Raw genomic sequence first — 16,550 nt, 5'->3', positions numbered from 1 at the left:
CCTCCAATACACAGACGTTAACGGTTTTGTTATGTGCCCTTGTCAGGGATAATCTAGGTGATGTACTTTACCATTTTAAAGCCATCACCACCAAGGTGAGATATCTAGTCTGTAAATTCATACCAGTTCAAGGAAAATGTCTTTAAAAGGTGGTTTGTATACAGAGAAAGATTGAATTAGAAATTAGAAAATCTGATATAAACTGGTATTTTAAAAGTAAAAATTTAAAATTTTTAAATCGCTGTTTTAGAAAAGTTTTCCAAATTATACATTGGTATGTCACATTTATACTAGAACTTTGTTAAAATATTAAATACTGAAGACATTGTGTTTTCTTACAGGGCATGGTTCCATTTGTATTTGTTGGCACTAAAGAAAGCATCGGAAATGTGCAAGTTCTTTTAGAGTACCATATTGCTTATCTAAAGGTTTGTATGCTGTTTCACATTCATGTCATTGTTGCTTCACATGTTAAACTAAAGGTTACATCAATTTTATATTCATGTTAAATTTCAATTCTTTATTTTAAAATAATTTAATCAAGCTTCAGATTTACCCTGTTTTTCTACATGAGAATTTAAAAGTAAAAAGTCCTTAAAAAATTTTAAAAATTTAAAGTCCCATAATAAAATGATGGACTTTATGCACGTTGTTTCTCTTTTTTCTGAACTGTTATATTTTTTTCCTTACTCTTTAGGAAATGATCATGCTTGTGTTCCTATAATGTGACTGTCATCACTTTATGTATCTACCTGTGCTATACTGAAACCATTTTATTTTACCTTGATGTTTTAGGTGCAAATAGGGCAGAGAACTGGGAGTGAAAGTGTGCTTTTTTGGTAACTTTGGTGTTCTCTGAATCAGATGCACTACCCTGTAGACCTCATTTGATCTTAAACATTGTTTCTAATATAATCTATTTGAGTTGATAAATAGCAAGGGTTTTAGGAAAATGCCCCATAAGTTACTAAAAGTTACAATTGTTTTTTTTTTTTACTTTTATTACTAAGTTTCTCTTGTAAAACCTTCAACAGCTCTGTCTCTAGTAGTGGGTTTTTCTTTTAGTCACTCATATCATTGCTGCTATGTTAATATTTTGAAAGCACATCTGATACCATTCTTTTGAAACTCATCTCTAGAAATCTTAGTTCAGTCTGGCATTTTATGTTCATGCTTTATCTTCTAGTACTCTACTACCTTTTAGTCAAGAGCTTTGTCAAGTTACCTTACCTTCACATCTTAGTTTCTGAATGACCAAGTCTCCTGGTACCTCTAGGCCACAACTTGGGTGTCATTGTTTTGATGGAAAAGTAGGTTAATAGTCCCTCTTATACATGGCACCTATATCCCACTTAGCAGAGTTTTAATTTCTTGAGGGGTGAGTCTGGTAATATGGTGTAATTATTAGCTATTTAACAGTTTATGCATACATACATTATTACATACAGGAACTAAAACTCCCAGTGAGAATACTGCCCTAGCATAAGAAACATTTATTCTGCCTTGTAACCACCAACAAATAGTTTAATGCTTGTCCGTTGTCTTTTTTAATATTGTATGCCTGTAACACTTAGCGTAGTTGGTGCTCAGTAAGGTATTTAATAAATGTTTAATGAATTGAGTCAGCAAATGACCTTGTGAATTGTATTTATTAAGTACACAGTTGTATTTTACCAAATAATTGGTCACGACCATAGTTTCTTTCATTGGTAGGGAGTAGTATAGCTTCATTTTTTTTTTTTTTAAGATGGTAAAAATGATACAACATAGAAGAATATTTACCTTTTTTGCTTTACTCATAGGAAGTAGAACAGCTAAGAATGGAACGCCTACAGATTGATGAACAGCTACGACAGATTGGTATGGGTTTCAGACCTTCTTCCACCAGAGGGCCTGAAAAGGAAAAAGGATATGCCACTGATGAAAGTACCGTCTCTTCTGTACAAGGTTCTAGGTCTTATAGTGGAAGAGGCAGAGGTCGTCGGGGCCCTAATTACACCTCCGGTTATGGTAAAAAAAACAATTTTTTTTTTTTTTTAAACTTTTTGATTTAGTTAGTTCTTCACTCTGTTTTGGCATGGAGGGCAGGAGAGTGTTCCAAGTCATATGTCTTTATAGTAATGACTGTAAAAGGTATATGATATTCAAGGAGCTATGTAATGAGATCAAACATGTTTTTTGTTAGGTTGGCAGTTCATGATCATGTTTATTCTAAATATATATGGAATTGTTGTACACATATTTATATATAGAATGTAAACATATCAAACCTACTAATGGTGATGATACTGCTAGGAATCATTTTTTTTTTTTTTTTTAATCCTCTTTTGCCTACCCTCCAGGAGAAGTAAAAATGAAATACTATGCTAATTAGTGTGCTAAGGTTGTATGTAGCACATCTGTACTAGCTTTTTAAAATATACTTAATAGCTCTGTTGGCAGTTTTGAATATAAATCTCTCACATCTGCCAATATTTTGTCCAAAGAACATTTCACTAAAATGAGGGCTTTTTAAAAGCCAGAACCAAATCAATACTTTATAGATGAACATTTTTCTAAAATGTATTTCATTGTGAGGATGGGGCCCTAACCGATGTATGAAGGGGCCAGTGGATGGTGGTGGTCAACAATTTTCTAATCCTAAATTTTCACTTATTCTTCTTCAGCTTCGGAGTTCCATTTTTCTGCATTTGGACTTGGATCTTAGCAGTGACCTGATTTGTCTTCCCTTGTTTTCTTCCCTTTCTCTTTTCCTTCTCTTTTCTCCATTCCTCTGTTCATCCTAACTGCTTTAGGAAAATATTTCATAAGCCTTTTCCAAAATAGAAGGCATTTAGAGAAAGTGGGAATACATAAAAGCTTACAGTGTGCAGATTCCACATCTGATTTCATGTTTGAAGACTCCTCTAATGCCAACATTATATTAAATCTGTACTTTGATTTGTTGTAGACTTGAAAGGTTAATTATCCCTTTCCTTTCATATATTTCCATGTTCTAATTTCTTGATATTTTTTATTATTTAAAGTTAACTCTGTATTGAGAGCTGAAAACCAAAATTCCAGGAACATGTTTTAGCATGTGAAGATCTGAGAATTGTGAAGTACTACTGTATTCTTGAAAATACATTTAATACAGAAGACAGATAATGAGTGATTAAAGAGAAAATAAGTATATTGAATGATTCTAGAGCCACAAATTACTAGTACAGATAATTAGATTTGGCTTTTTTTTGGATGATGAGGATGGTGAATTCATTGAAGACTTTTATAAGCCCTTGGGAAGTCAACTTACTGAGGCCAGTCTTTTGCAAAATACCTTTGTTGAAAGTGATAATAAGTTTTTATGATTAGATAATAAGTTTTTATGAGTGGTAGAGGGAATATCCTCTGTATTGAAGAAAGTTATGCAAGTTGTTCAGTAGATGGCACTCTTACCTCTGAGACTTTGCAGACTAGTAGTATCATTGCGTTTGTTGAAATAGCTATTGAATTTTAGTGGGCTTGAGAGAAAACCATTTGAATTTGGTTATAGATGTTCTCTTGTCTACTTAATACCAGGATTTTTAGGTGATAATATATATACACACACATATACGTGTGTGTGTGTGTGTGTGTGTGTGTGTGTGTGTGTGTGAGTCATGTAAGAAACTTTTTCTAGTAGCACTGAAGTTGGTATATACCTTAGAATGGATGATGTTTTAAAAATGCAATTGGAAACATTTTCTTTAGTGGCACACAAAATATGTCTTTCAGTGAATGGATGGCATATTGGAGTTGATAAAACATGGTACTTTTGCTGTTAAGCAGTCATGATCATTGAAAAGGATGTAAAGCATCTTCATAAGAGCTTTTAGAAGTTTTGGAGAGGGGAAAATACAATGTAAAGTTCTGTTAAAAATAAGTATTTGGAGTCATGAAAAAATGGATTACTTTGAATCATTTTTAAAGCCCAGTGTAAATCATTTTTTTTTGATTCATTAACTTCTATTTTACAAAATTAAAACAATGGTTGCAGTTTTCTGTTGATGCTTTAACACATTTCAAATTTAAAGGCTTTAACACTGATGTATTAAGAGTTTTCTAGGTCAGAAGTCAGACATGAATCTCAGTGGGCTAAAATTGTCAGCAGGACTGTATGTTCGTCCTTTCTTGAGGCTCCAGGTTAGAATCTGTTCCCTTGATATTTCCAGCTTCTGACCCCCTCTTTGTCTGTTTTGTAAAGCCAGTGACTGTAGAGTTCTGCTGCTCTGTCTCTGGTTCTCTGTAGCTGAGATCCACTCGATTAGTTTGGCCTCACCTGGATAATCTCCCCACCTCAGTATCCTTAACCTTATCACATCTGCAAAGTTCTTTTTGCCATCCCAGAAACGTTTAAGCTTTATTTAATATGAATAAAGCAAAAGCACTAGCCAATTCATTAGTCATTTTTGTTTTTGACTTCAGTATCTGTCTTATCTACTGAAATGTATTTATGATTTAGACCACTCCCCCTTAAGTCTTTTGAATACTATATTTTTTATTAATATAATTTATTGTCAAATTGGCTTTTATACAACACCCAGTGCTCATCCTAACAAGTGCCCTCCTCAGTGCCCAGCACTCTTTTTCCCCTCTTCCCCACCCCCCCACCCCCATCCACCTTCAGTTCTCTGTATTTAAGAGTCTCTTGTGGTTTGCTGCCCTCCCTCTCTGTAACTATTTTCCCCCCTTCCCTCTCCCCATGGACTTCTGTTAAGTTTCTCAAGATCCGTATATAAGTGAAAACATGTATCTGTCCTCTGACTTGTTTCACTTAGCATAATACCCTCCAGTTCTATCCATGTTGCTGCAAATGGCCAGATTTCATTCTTTCTCATTTCCAAGTAGTATTCCATTGTATATATAAACTACATCTTCTTTATCCATTCATCAGTTGATGGACATTTAGGCTCCTTCCATAATTTAGCTATTGTTGAAAGTGCTGCTGTAAACATTGGGATACATGTGCCCCTATGTATCAGCACTCCTGTGAATATTAGATTTAGGTTAAACTTTTGCTTGTGACATTGAGTTAAATACACTGTATTTTTAGAGAGAATTCAATAGGGACTTTGTAAAAATTTAAAAAATGAGATTACTTATCTTCAGATTTTGGTAATGTTTTCAGGCAGTGCATAGGTTTGTCAATAAATTCAGATACATTCCAAAGGATGTTTTCACTACTCATGAAATGATAAATTGCCCTTACTCCAACAAAACCGTGACATCAGTTAATAAATTCTTTTTTGTCATTTGGATAAATAAGTGTTTGGGAGAGACATTCTCTTTTGTGAGATTCTCGTTCCTAATAAACACACTTGAGTGTAAATACTAGAAACTTGCTGTATTTTTTATAAAAGTTCCAACTAAGTCATTCTTATATCATTGACTGGTTACATCCATATTTAATGTCAAGTGGAGAAAAAGAGATGAATGTTGAAGAATTTTCTTTAAAGGAGAAAGGAAATTGTTAGGCCTCTTCATTTGTTAAGTTTTATTGTGGGTACCTTACTGTTGTGCATCTGAAGAATTCTTACGTTTTACTTCCATCATCAAATGACTGGGGTTTAACTCTAGGGAACTTGTGGTTTATCATGGAATCACTTTTATTTGGGAGATGAGCAAATGAATATCAAAGTCATGCAGCAGATTGCTTTAACAGAGAATTGTTGTGCACATTGTTAGGTGTGGGGGGGCATTTAGAGGTAGAAGAAAGCTCTACCATAGGCCAAGGGAGATGTAAATCCAAAGGGAAAAAAATAGAAAACTACACATGACAGCATTGCATGATAGATACATGTTACTTTTAAGGAAATAAGAGGAGGGGAGGAGTCTTTTCAGTTAAATTGGTCTGAAACTACAAATTGAACTGGGCTCTCAAGGAGAGATCTATTTGGATATTTGATATAAAAGGGAGGGATAAAAGTGGCATCCCAGAATTAACAAAGAATAGAAGTGGAAATGCGTATTGTAGTGATTGAGTCATCTAAATCTAACACATAATTGTGATATAATGATAATGATATTGCAGGCTTTTATAGAATCTTTGCAATGTTTAAATTTTTAAAAGATTACTATTAAAATAGGTCACTGGAACCTTAGAAATGGTCTGTAAACTCTTAGAGTCATGATAAATTTTTGTCAGGTTAAAGTCATCTTCTCAGTAACATTCTTAAAATTTATTCTGTAATTTCAAATAGTGTATTCTAATTTAAGCCACTGTTCGTAAAATGTAATTGTTTTATGTACAACCACTAAAGATACACTCACAATTTATAAGACACTATCAATTATGAGAAACACTGTGATTTCAGAGATGTTAAAGTGTGAAATAGTGTGCTTCCCAGAATCAATAAAATAATGATAGAATACACTGTACAATTAAACTATTTGTTTTTCTGAATATGATTAAATTTGCTTTAAAATATAATAGCGGTTATTTCATTATACTAAAACCTAAAAGTGAGCAAGTTTTTTTTTTTTTTTTGACTATTTCCAGATACTAACTGCATTTGCATTATCTATGTAATGTTTTGTGTCTTTGCTGTAATACTATATTGGCTGTATTTCTGCACATCTAAACCAGTTTTTTTTTTTTTTTTTTTTGCTTGTTTTAATATTTATTTTCTGTATTCATGGAAACAAATCTCTGCTAAGTATAATTACCAAGTTATAGTATATCTAAACCAATTTTTAATCTCCCACTAGTAGATCCTATATTATTAGTACAATATTATATTTGATTATTACTTAGTAAATTTCACATTAATTTTAATTTAGCTTCCTTTGAATCAGCCAATTAATAGGGTGATTAATAGGGTGATTAAAATAATTTGTAGGAAATAATTTTGGAAAGTTTCACTCCTTATTTTCCCTTTTTTAAAAAAATCAAGAATCTAATTGGCTTATGTTCTCTTTCCCAAGGTACAAACTCTGAGCTGTCTAACCCCTCTGAAACAGAATCTGAGCGTAAAGACGAGCTGAGTGATTGGTCATTGGCAGGAGAAGACGATCGAGAGAGCCGACATCAGCGTGACAGTAGGAGACGCCCAGGAGGAAGAGGGAGAAGTGTTTCAGGGGGTCGAGGTCGTGGTGGACCACGTGGTGGCAAATCCTCCATCAGTTCTGGTAGTCTTTTATATACTATGTCAGCATCCTTATTTTGTAAACAGTATAACCTTGTACAAGTTAATTCATTCCCCAAGTGTCTTCTCGCTGAGGAAGGTAGTGGAGCATATGATAAGGAGAAACCTTGGAGAGTGTTTCTCAGTGAAGGTTTAGCTAGAATTTTCCAGTCAGAAATTTTGGTTGGCTGATTCTGTTTCAGTGGTCAAAGATTTCTCTAGTTTTGGGGGGCTTACATAATTAATTAGAATGTTTTTTTTTCCCGCTAGAATTTTTGGGTTCTATATTTCTGTTTGCCAGACCCAGAAAATTCTAATGCAAAGAGAGATCTAAGTTATGTAATACTAAATATTCTTAATGTTGAAAATCAACTGAGAACTTTTGCTGTACTATGTACGATTTTGGGAACAGGGAAGAATTGTGAAATTTAAAAATTTTTGTGTTGTTTGAGGAATTGAGCTGTATAGAAGACTGAGAACTGAGATGCATGAGCAACTTTGTCTTTTTCTTCCTTCCCTTTTTTTTTTTTTTTGGTAGGAGTTGTGAGAATGTTTTTGCTTAGTTTAATGGGCTGGGGGACAGAATCATTAGAGATGTGTGAACTAGATTATGTCATAGATACAGCCTTAACGTATCTTTATTGTATACCACTTTAAGAAAACCATGTTTTCTTAATGTATATATATACCTCGTGAAAGTTTATACGGTATTTTAAATGTTATAGAACATACGTATATATAATTAAATATATACCAGACTTGCTTACAAACTACAAAAAACTGGAACAAATCACACAATTTTTAAAAGGTACTCTGGTTCCAGTGATCTTCTTTGAGCCCTAAGTTTATTTTACAGGCTTTTAGGGAAATACTTTTATATTTTACTACATTGCTCACTATTACCAAGGTTTGTAAAATTGTAGTATGCTGAATTGCACAATAAATGTACTTTACCTAGTGCTTATGATTAATGGATAAACTTAGTGTCTTTTGCAAAGATGCTAGCTTGCTAGCTGTTACGGAAACTTAGAAAGGAAAAATCGTGATTAGGTGAATTTCTTCTATAATTTGATTGGTGGAGGCAATAAATGCACATAGGTAAGATGGGTATTTTTTTCCTTATGATTATATCTTAAAACTTTCCCTTTCTCACCCTCACCCTACTTTACCCCACCTTCATTCTTTGTTTCTGGAGATGGGAGTACTAGTCAACTTTATATTTTCCAATAACCAGTTAGAATTTGAACCTTCTTAGTTTGATTTTTTTTTTGTATAGACTTGTTTTGATTGCTTCAGTTTAGTAACATTTCTATTATGCCATGGAATGCAGGTGTTGTGATTTACTTGGGTATAGCACATTAACATTAGCACAAAGAAGCAGCTGACACCTTGAACTTGGTAAAGGGGACAAAATTGTGTATTTATGTCTCTCCACTTTTCATTTCTCTAGCTTCTGGGTAGGACTAGCTAAGGATGTGAATGTCAAAAATAGCAAGTAATAATATACTGTTTTCTAATACATGTTCAAAACAAGTCAAAGAGAAGTGGTAGGAAGGTGAGGGTGTTTGCTCATCTTCTGCTTTTTCATTGCCATTTAAAGTTCTTCATATTACTTTCCAGGAAAAATAGTCATACAGGAAACATTTTTTTTGAATATGGAATAGAGGGGGAGAATTGTAGATGTAGTTCAATATAGATCAAAGCATTTCTAATGACTGCAGCTCTCTTAAACGAATATTTCTTGCCTCTGACATGCATATAGTGCTCAAAGATCCAGACAGCAATCCATACAGCTTACTTGATAATACAGAATCTGATCAGACTGCAGACACTGATGCCAGCGAATCTCATCACAGTACTAACCGTCGTAGGCGGTCTCGTAGACGAAGGACTGATGAAGATGCTGTTCTGATGGATGGGATGACTGAATCTGATACAGCTTCAGTTAACGAAAATGGGCTAGGTATGTAAGCACTTAGGGAAAAGATATATTATTGTCTATTGTTAATGTATGATGCTTTTTTCAAAAGACAAAAACAAAACAAAACCCAAACTTAATGCAATTCACATACTGAAGTTTTCTTAGTGTTTACTTCAATTCAAACAAGGTAGATAGCTTTGTATCTGTCTGAAATGTCTGGTTTTCGGATTTATATAACCAAATTATTTGAAACTTGAAAGTGTTTATTAAAAGTGCCCTTTGATGCCATTAAATCAGTATAAATATTCAAACTGCAAGGCACTTAATACTCCTACTGTTCATAAACCAAAATTGGGCTTTCAGCTTGCTTCTTTAGAAATTATTATGATGACATTAGTGAAGGTATGTATATTGAGTAGGCATTAACTTTCAAAGGGCTAAAATGTTATTAACTTTGCTAAAAACTAAATTGTATTGGAAAGGAAGACTTTATTCCTGAATCATGGTAATTTAAATTAAGTCTTTCAGTTTGTTCAATTAAGAGTTAAAACCCTCTTACTTTCCAGATGGTAATTCCATTTTTAATCTATTTGAAATGGTTAAAACTACAAAATTATTTTCCTGTCAGTAATGTATGTCGTTTTATCTTCCCTGTTTAATTAAAAGGTTCTCTCTCGCATTTCTTAAATCTTTGAAGGAAAGAAGTTTTTTTTTATTTTGTTTTTTGTTTTTGTCAGAATAGTTCATGGTAAACTTTGCAATTACAGATGATAGTGAAAAAAAACCCCAGCGACGCAATCGTAGCCGCAGGCGTCGTTTCAGGGGTCAGGCAGAAGATAGACAGCCAGGTAACTTTTGAGTGGACCTGTTGACAACACCAGGTCCCAAGCATGAAAAAAATGTCATGTGTCTGCTTTCTAAATATATTATACTTACATGTACACATGTGTGCATATACATTCAAGATGTGCATTACATAAATTGTTTTCTCAACTAATAAGACTACTAAAATGCATTCTTCCTTCACTTCGTAAATGTTTAGTAACCTGTCTAATTGAACTAATGTTGTGTTTTAATTTTTTTACATGGAAATACTTTGAGAAGACCATTATTTTGTCCACGTGGCAGATTCTTCATACTTGAATTGGGGCCTGCCATCCCAGGGACTATGTTGTAGATTGTGGTTGAGGTTGATTGGCAAAACTGGGCAACTTTTGCATGGTGCTGCTCACTATATCTGGATTCAGCACCTCATTTTTGTGGGAATTGTAAATACCCACAGTTAAAAAAAAAAGCATAAATGAGAAAAATACTTGAAAGTGTCTTTTTTCTAATAGGAATGCATGTTATGTTTTGTTTACTGTAGTGTGATGCCTTTTCCCTTACACCTACTAACTATTCAAATTAATAGTACTTACTTCGTTTTAGAATGTTAATTTAAGTAGACATAATTTTTAGTAACTTCAAAGAAACTTGTTTGCTGTGTCTATATTATTTTGAACATAATTCCGTTTCCTGTGTACAGAGAATCACGTGTATATTCACAATGAAGAAAATGTGTGCACCAAAAATAAACCCCTTTTGAACTAATCATTTTCTGCATTCTTTACAAAAGCAAATTTTTGGGTGTGTATTCCCCAAATACAGAATGTAAATTCAAGTATCTTTAATATTTTAGGTTTAGTGGTTGCAGAGACATTTGGGAAAACTGGTTTTAAAGGTGTTAGTTCCATTCTTGAAGAAAAGTCCGTGTTTTAAAGGTAGTTGTAAATTTAAAAGGAATTTAATATTGTCAAAAATAGAAAGTTTCCACCAAGTTTTTTTTATTGTTTTCCTTTCTCTTCTTCTCTCTGTAGTGTTAGAAATATTCTTTAGATCAAGCGATCATATTTATTTGGTTCTTTAAAGTTGGCACAGTGGTGAATACAGTACTTTCTGGCCATAGTTTATAAATAAGAAAATTCAAGCTACATTGTGGGTTTAACATATAACATAATTTTTTAACTAGATGGTGGTTTATTAAGTCAGTGGACGTCAAAAACATAGTGGTGTTAAAGAAGAGGCAGATTTTTCTGTGTGATATTAATTGAAAATTGAGTAGTTTGGGGTGTCCAGTAATATGGTTTGTGTTCTATAGTGCATTTATTCCTATTTTACTCTGATCTTTGGATTGCCACTTTTCCTAGAAATTCTTGTTCCCTAGCCTGCCTTTCCACCGCCTCCCCCTAAAAACCTGTTAAAAGCCCCCTCTCCAGCCCCCCAAGATAGGATTAATGGAACAGGCACATCATTTTCTCCTTGCCCCTGGCAGTGCTTCTAGGAAAGTAGCCTCCTAAAATGTCAACATTCCCTTATATAATTTAATTTATTCTCATTTGCTCAAGATTTCTTGTTTTTAGTATAAATTAAGCAGTGAATATTCCTTACTAATAAGAATGTGATTATAACACTTGTGTCAAGTTGGTTTACTTAGACCACTTAGGAAATTCTACAGTCCAAATTATGCTGCACAAATTGCTTATCTTTTTTTCTAATTATTAATTAATCTTCATTGACCTTTTAAGTGGCTAGTATTGTAAGGACTAGCTATAAACAGGTTTTGAGTCAATTGAGTTTGTTTTTAGTTGTACCTCCCTTTATGGGGGAGGGGCACTGGTAAGTTTTTACCTTTCCAGCTATGTGCCTCTAATGTTGATACCCATATCAAAAAAGTATATTATTCTGTGTGTGTGCATAGTGGATGAAGGGTTCTAACAATTGTCACATACTCAAAGTTAGCAATATGTCTGTCTATGCAGAAGGGTTTCCAAGTAACTGAATTCTTCTGGGTGTCACTAAGGGTTGAACTATGGAAACAGAATGAATTCATGAAGGTGTTACACAAACTAGAATCATTTCTAGAATGTTTTTGCCACCATATATGTGTACATAATAATGAAATGGACTTGATAGTATTCCTCTTCTTAATTGTGGAAACTATTACTAAATGTTTTTATAAATTAACAGTGGATTTAAATGATTTTAAAAGCTTCAAAATGAGCACAGTGAGTTTCTTACAATTTGGAAGACAAGAGGCAGTTTTAGACAGGAAACATCTTTTATTTAGTGCTGTTTCTAATAAATGATTTGCATTCTGAATTAAGTGGTTTTTTGAGATTTAAAAAGATCAGTAGTTTCAGAACATTCTTGGATCTTATAAAAGGATTATGTTAATTTGTGATCACAAAAAAGTGATTTGTAAATACCATCCAGCTTTCTTATTTTATCAAAATGATTTATTTTCATATAATTTGAAACTAATGGACTGACCATTTCTCCCCTAGTGACTTTAAATAAATAATTTAAAATTTACTTGAAGTTTTCATTCTTTACATAAACCTGCTCTCATCCTGTAATTTAAAATACCTTGTATTTCACATAATCAGAGATTTTCTTCACCAGTTTCTGGGAGAAAATAATTCTTTGAAAGAGAGCAATCATTTTGACATTTCTTCAAATCAGTAAATTCTAAGCTATAAAGTCCTAAAGAGAAAGGATTGAGGTGTAAAGTGAGGCCAGAGTACCTGTAGAACAGAGATCATTTTTTTCCACTTGGGTTGGCAGAAGGGTGTTAGCTTGTGTTAGTCTTTTTCTTTTGTCACTATTGCCATCCACTTCTTGCAAAACACACATAACACTTCAGTTAGTCCCTTGAAAGATTATTGAAGCAGGGAAGGGATTGTTACAGAATTAATGGTGGCCCTTTTCCCCACCAGAATTAATGTCCACGTTTTTAGGGTGATGGTCTGCCATCTTTAGTTTGCTTGTAGTTATTTATTTTAGATCACTCACAATGGTTTCTAGTGTGAAATGTTAAAAGAAGGACTGTAAAATACCACACTTGGATATCTTGTACTTAAAAAAAAACAAACAAAAACAACTAATATATGAGTACATCTTTTATATCTCTGGTGAAGTATAGCACACCGTGATTTGCACCAAATGTGCCCCATTTTTTCCCCACTGAGAATTGCAAACACTGGGCTGAGAATGCTGCATTTCCTATTCTTGGTTGTGGATTTCTATATCAAATTTTATCCCAACCGTGGAGTCAACCAGAAGCAATGGCTGGATTCTTAAGAAAGCTGACTTAAATCTAGGCTTCCTTGATCTCCAGCTTGGAATTTTCTATTGTCAGCACTAAATCACAGGCACATTTTTCAAGCTTTGTTTTTGGTTGGAGGTGGTACCCAGCTTAAAATTTTGAAATTGGGTTACCCACCGTCAGTTTATTTTAAAAGTAAAATTACTCTTTATCCATAAATAAACTTTAGAAATATTTTTTCAACACCTGTAATTTTTTTCTCATCTTCAACAGTCACAGTTGCAGATTATATTTCTAGAGCTGAGTCTCAGAGCAGACAAAGAAACATCCCAAGGGAAACTTTGGCTAAAAACAAGAAAGAAATGGTAAGGAGAATTTAACCTGTAGGTTTTGTTGGTTTGGTTTTCGTTTCTGTTTTTTTTTTTTGTTTTTGTTTTTTATTATTTTATTTTTTTATTATTTTTGTTGGTATGGTTTAGCTTTATGTTTACTTCTTATCTTATTGTATGATCACTTGTTTCCCCAACTAGACAAATAATATTTTAAAGACTACTCTTTGTTTTGTTCTTGGCCCCAGGTAACTGAAGATATGCATGCTTGAGCCTGGAATACTTTTCATTTAGAATTCCAAATAGCATTTGTAAAATTCAGTCTATCCAAAGATATTGGACAGAGACTATTGGCTTAATTTGGGGAGCAGTAGGCTATATATATCTCTTCTCAGTGATAGCTATAGACCTCTTTAAGTGTCAAGTCTTTTAAATGCTTTAACAGATGTGAAATGTAAAGGTGAGTAAAATAGGCATTATTTGCTTAGGGTATTAACCTTATATCTTTTACATGGTGAGCTTTCCAGTGGTTAAAATTAAATTAGGTTCAAGTTTTCAGTAAACAAGTTCAGATTCTTCCTGTTGTTAAGGACTGCTAGGTACTAAAGATAGAGTTGAAAGACCAGTAGAGGTGGAATACATTGGTATATGCTTTGAAACTTTTAAGAACATTTTAATTCTTTGATCCAATGTCGTATGTGAAACTGAAATGATTTATTAGCTAATGTTTATATAGCTGTTTTCCTCCTCAGCTATAGATTTCATTTATAAAGAAGTTGAAAAAGTTGTCTCCCTTTGGCAGGCAAAAGATGTGATTGAAGAGCATGGTCCTTCAGAAAAGGCAATAAATGGCCCAACTAGTGCTTCTGGCGATGAAATTTCTAAGCTACAGCGTACTCCAGGAGAAGAAAAGATTAATACCTTAAAAGAAGAAAACACTCAAGAAGCAGCAGTCCTGAATGGTGTTTCATAAACTGAAGAAGTTCCTAGTTTACAGTTCTTTTACATTACATTTTACAATAGTGCTTGTACAAGCTTGCCAAAGATAGAATATGGATCGCCAGTCTTTACATCGCACTTTCAGTTCCTCCATTTGGAATTCAGAAAGGGGAGGGATCCTGAAGAAATCATATGTTAAACATACTTTGACACCTACTGTGTTATAAAATATATCATCAGATGTGCCTTGAGAATAGTATATGTAACATTAAAAAAAGTTGCTGGCTATAGGAAATGTTATTTTGTTTTCAAAATATGGCAGAGATGGGGGGAGGAGGGTGGGGTGGGATCCCTAACGTAATATTCTTTATGAAAGCATTAGCTGCTTTTGTTACATTTTTAATAATATGCAACCACTTCTTCACCTGAGGAAAACTAGAATGAAATGCAGTCTAAAATATTTTGCACTGAATTGTAATTCTTCATTAGTGTAGTCTGGAAACTGGTCTGTTTTAATGTGTTTTTTAAATGCTGTATGTTGAGGAAAATCTGCAGACCACTGGAATACATTTGTTAAACTCTCATCTGCAGGGACACTGGGTGATATTGGCAGTGACTGTTCTACATTGAGGCTTTGTTTGGTTTATTTATTAAAGTGTACAGTATTTAAAAATCAAACATAGCTTTAGTTAAAACACTAAGCTGAATTAGTCATGTCCATTTCAGAGATAACCTGAACTACTGAAAAGATCAATTTCCAGGTTTATTCTGTATAAAAGTACATGTTAGTCTTCAATAGAGTATCTTTTCCTTTTTTTCTTTTCCTTTTTTTCTTTTTTCTTTTTCTTTTTTTTTTTTTTTTTTTTTGATTTTGGTTGTTTGATGTGCAATATGTTTTTGTATGCAGGTAGTAAATAAACTTTGATCTTCCATTTGCTGATTTTTAACTTTCTACTTTTTATACCAGTATACTTTTTATAGCATAGTAGTTGGAACTAGTAATAGGCCTAGAATAGTTATCCTAATTGCTTTTAAAAAAGCATTACTTGCTCATAAATAGTATAAAAATATTAATTGATGAGTTAATTATTTTGTAATGAAACCTCTGAAAGCTTAAAATTTAGTCTGTTAGAATAGATTGGCTTAGGGAATTGGTCATACATTTAATAATTAGGAAAAGTTTTATAATCTACTCAAAGGCAACTTTTGGAAGGCAGTGGGATAAAATGCAGAATTTTACTTTGGCCTTTGATAATTTACTAAAAAATATTTTTATAAATCAGAATGGTGAGCAGTTTTTAAGAAGTAGACCATGAGCTTGGTTTTTGATTCTCAAGGAAATAATTTTGAAGATTGTCAAACTAATGATTGTATTTTTTGTATATATTTTAGCCACATTACTTAATTTTAGGAAGATGAAGACTTCACATAAAGTGTTTCAAAGAGTAATAATATAATTATGCAGATAAAATTGTGAGGTCATATCAGATAATTGTGGATTTACTGGAGGATTTTTTTCTATAGTATATATAGACCACTGAGCAAGAAAGACAGCCCTTTCTGTCACTTGATGTTTGAAAGTGTTTTTTATGTGCATAATTTGTGTTAATTTGTTATGTGCATAAAACTGTTAAGTGGTTTTAGTTAATTTATAATGGCTGAAAGACATTTCAAGGTATTGCTAAAAATGTAATAATTGTCAGATCAGTGTACATATAACCCTAGACCTCACGTTTATTATCACTGAGGTTAACATGTGATGGCATTAACTGCATTTCCCTAAAATCCTAATAATAGAATTTATAAGTAAGGTGTGGTATGAATAGTGCAATCCTTGGATTTTGAATAACAGTATCAAATCATATCCTGAGTTTTAAAAAAAACTTAACCCACAGATGTCTTTTTTAACCATCAAAAGAAAGAAGTAAAACTGTTGGCTTTTTAATTCTTGTCTAGAGTAACAGGGTTACAGATTAATTACAAGTTAAGAGAATTTTCATTAATCCCCAAAGTGGTAAATACGGTGTAAAGAAAAAAATGATTTTTCATTTTCTTCCATGTAGAGTAGATTCACTAAGATTCTTCTGCCATAAAAATTGTTTCACTGAGAAAGTAACCTAAAACCATCTTAGAAA

General features: G+C 33.0%; 1 protein-coding gene across 6 annotated transcripts in view; it reads left to right on the top strand.

The window, feature by feature from the left end:
* The window catches only part of FXR1 (FMR1 autosomal homolog 1), a 59,248-nt gene extending 43,901 nt beyond the window's left edge, over positions 1-15,347 (top strand). Inside the window, exons 11-18 of one of the 6 annotated variants that reach the window (XM_015072884.3) lie at positions 342-428; positions 1,803-1,860; positions 1,948-2,010; positions 6,943-7,146; positions 8,905-9,105; positions 9,831-9,911; positions 13,421-13,512; positions 14,279-15,347. In XM_015072884.3, the coding sequence (XP_014928370.2) occupies positions 342-428; positions 1,803-1,860; positions 1,948-2,010; positions 6,943-7,146; positions 8,905-9,105; positions 9,831-9,911; positions 13,421-13,512; positions 14,279-14,449 (957 nt within the window). In that variant the 3' untranslated portion in view covers positions 14,450-15,347. Of the gene's footprint in view, positions 1-341; positions 429-1,802; positions 2,011-6,942; positions 7,147-8,904; positions 9,106-9,830; positions 9,912-13,420; positions 13,513-14,278 lie in introns of all 6 variants that reach the window. The other 5 variants (XM_015072870.3, XM_015072895.3, XM_015072878.3 and 2 more) reach the window with 5 other exon arrangements.
* The last annotated feature ends 1,203 nt before the right edge of the window (positions 15,348-16,550 follow it).

Source organism: Acinonyx jubatus, chromosome C2 (genome assembly GCF_027475565.1).
Source record: "Acinonyx jubatus isolate Ajub_Pintada_27869175 chromosome C2, VMU_Ajub_asm_v1.0, whole genome shotgun sequence".
Taxonomy (NCBI): Eukaryota; Metazoa; Chordata; class Mammalia; order Carnivora; family Felidae; genus Acinonyx; species Acinonyx jubatus.
The sequence above is the reverse complement of the archived record's forward strand: the minus strand, read 5'-3'. Positions and strand labels throughout refer to the sequence as shown.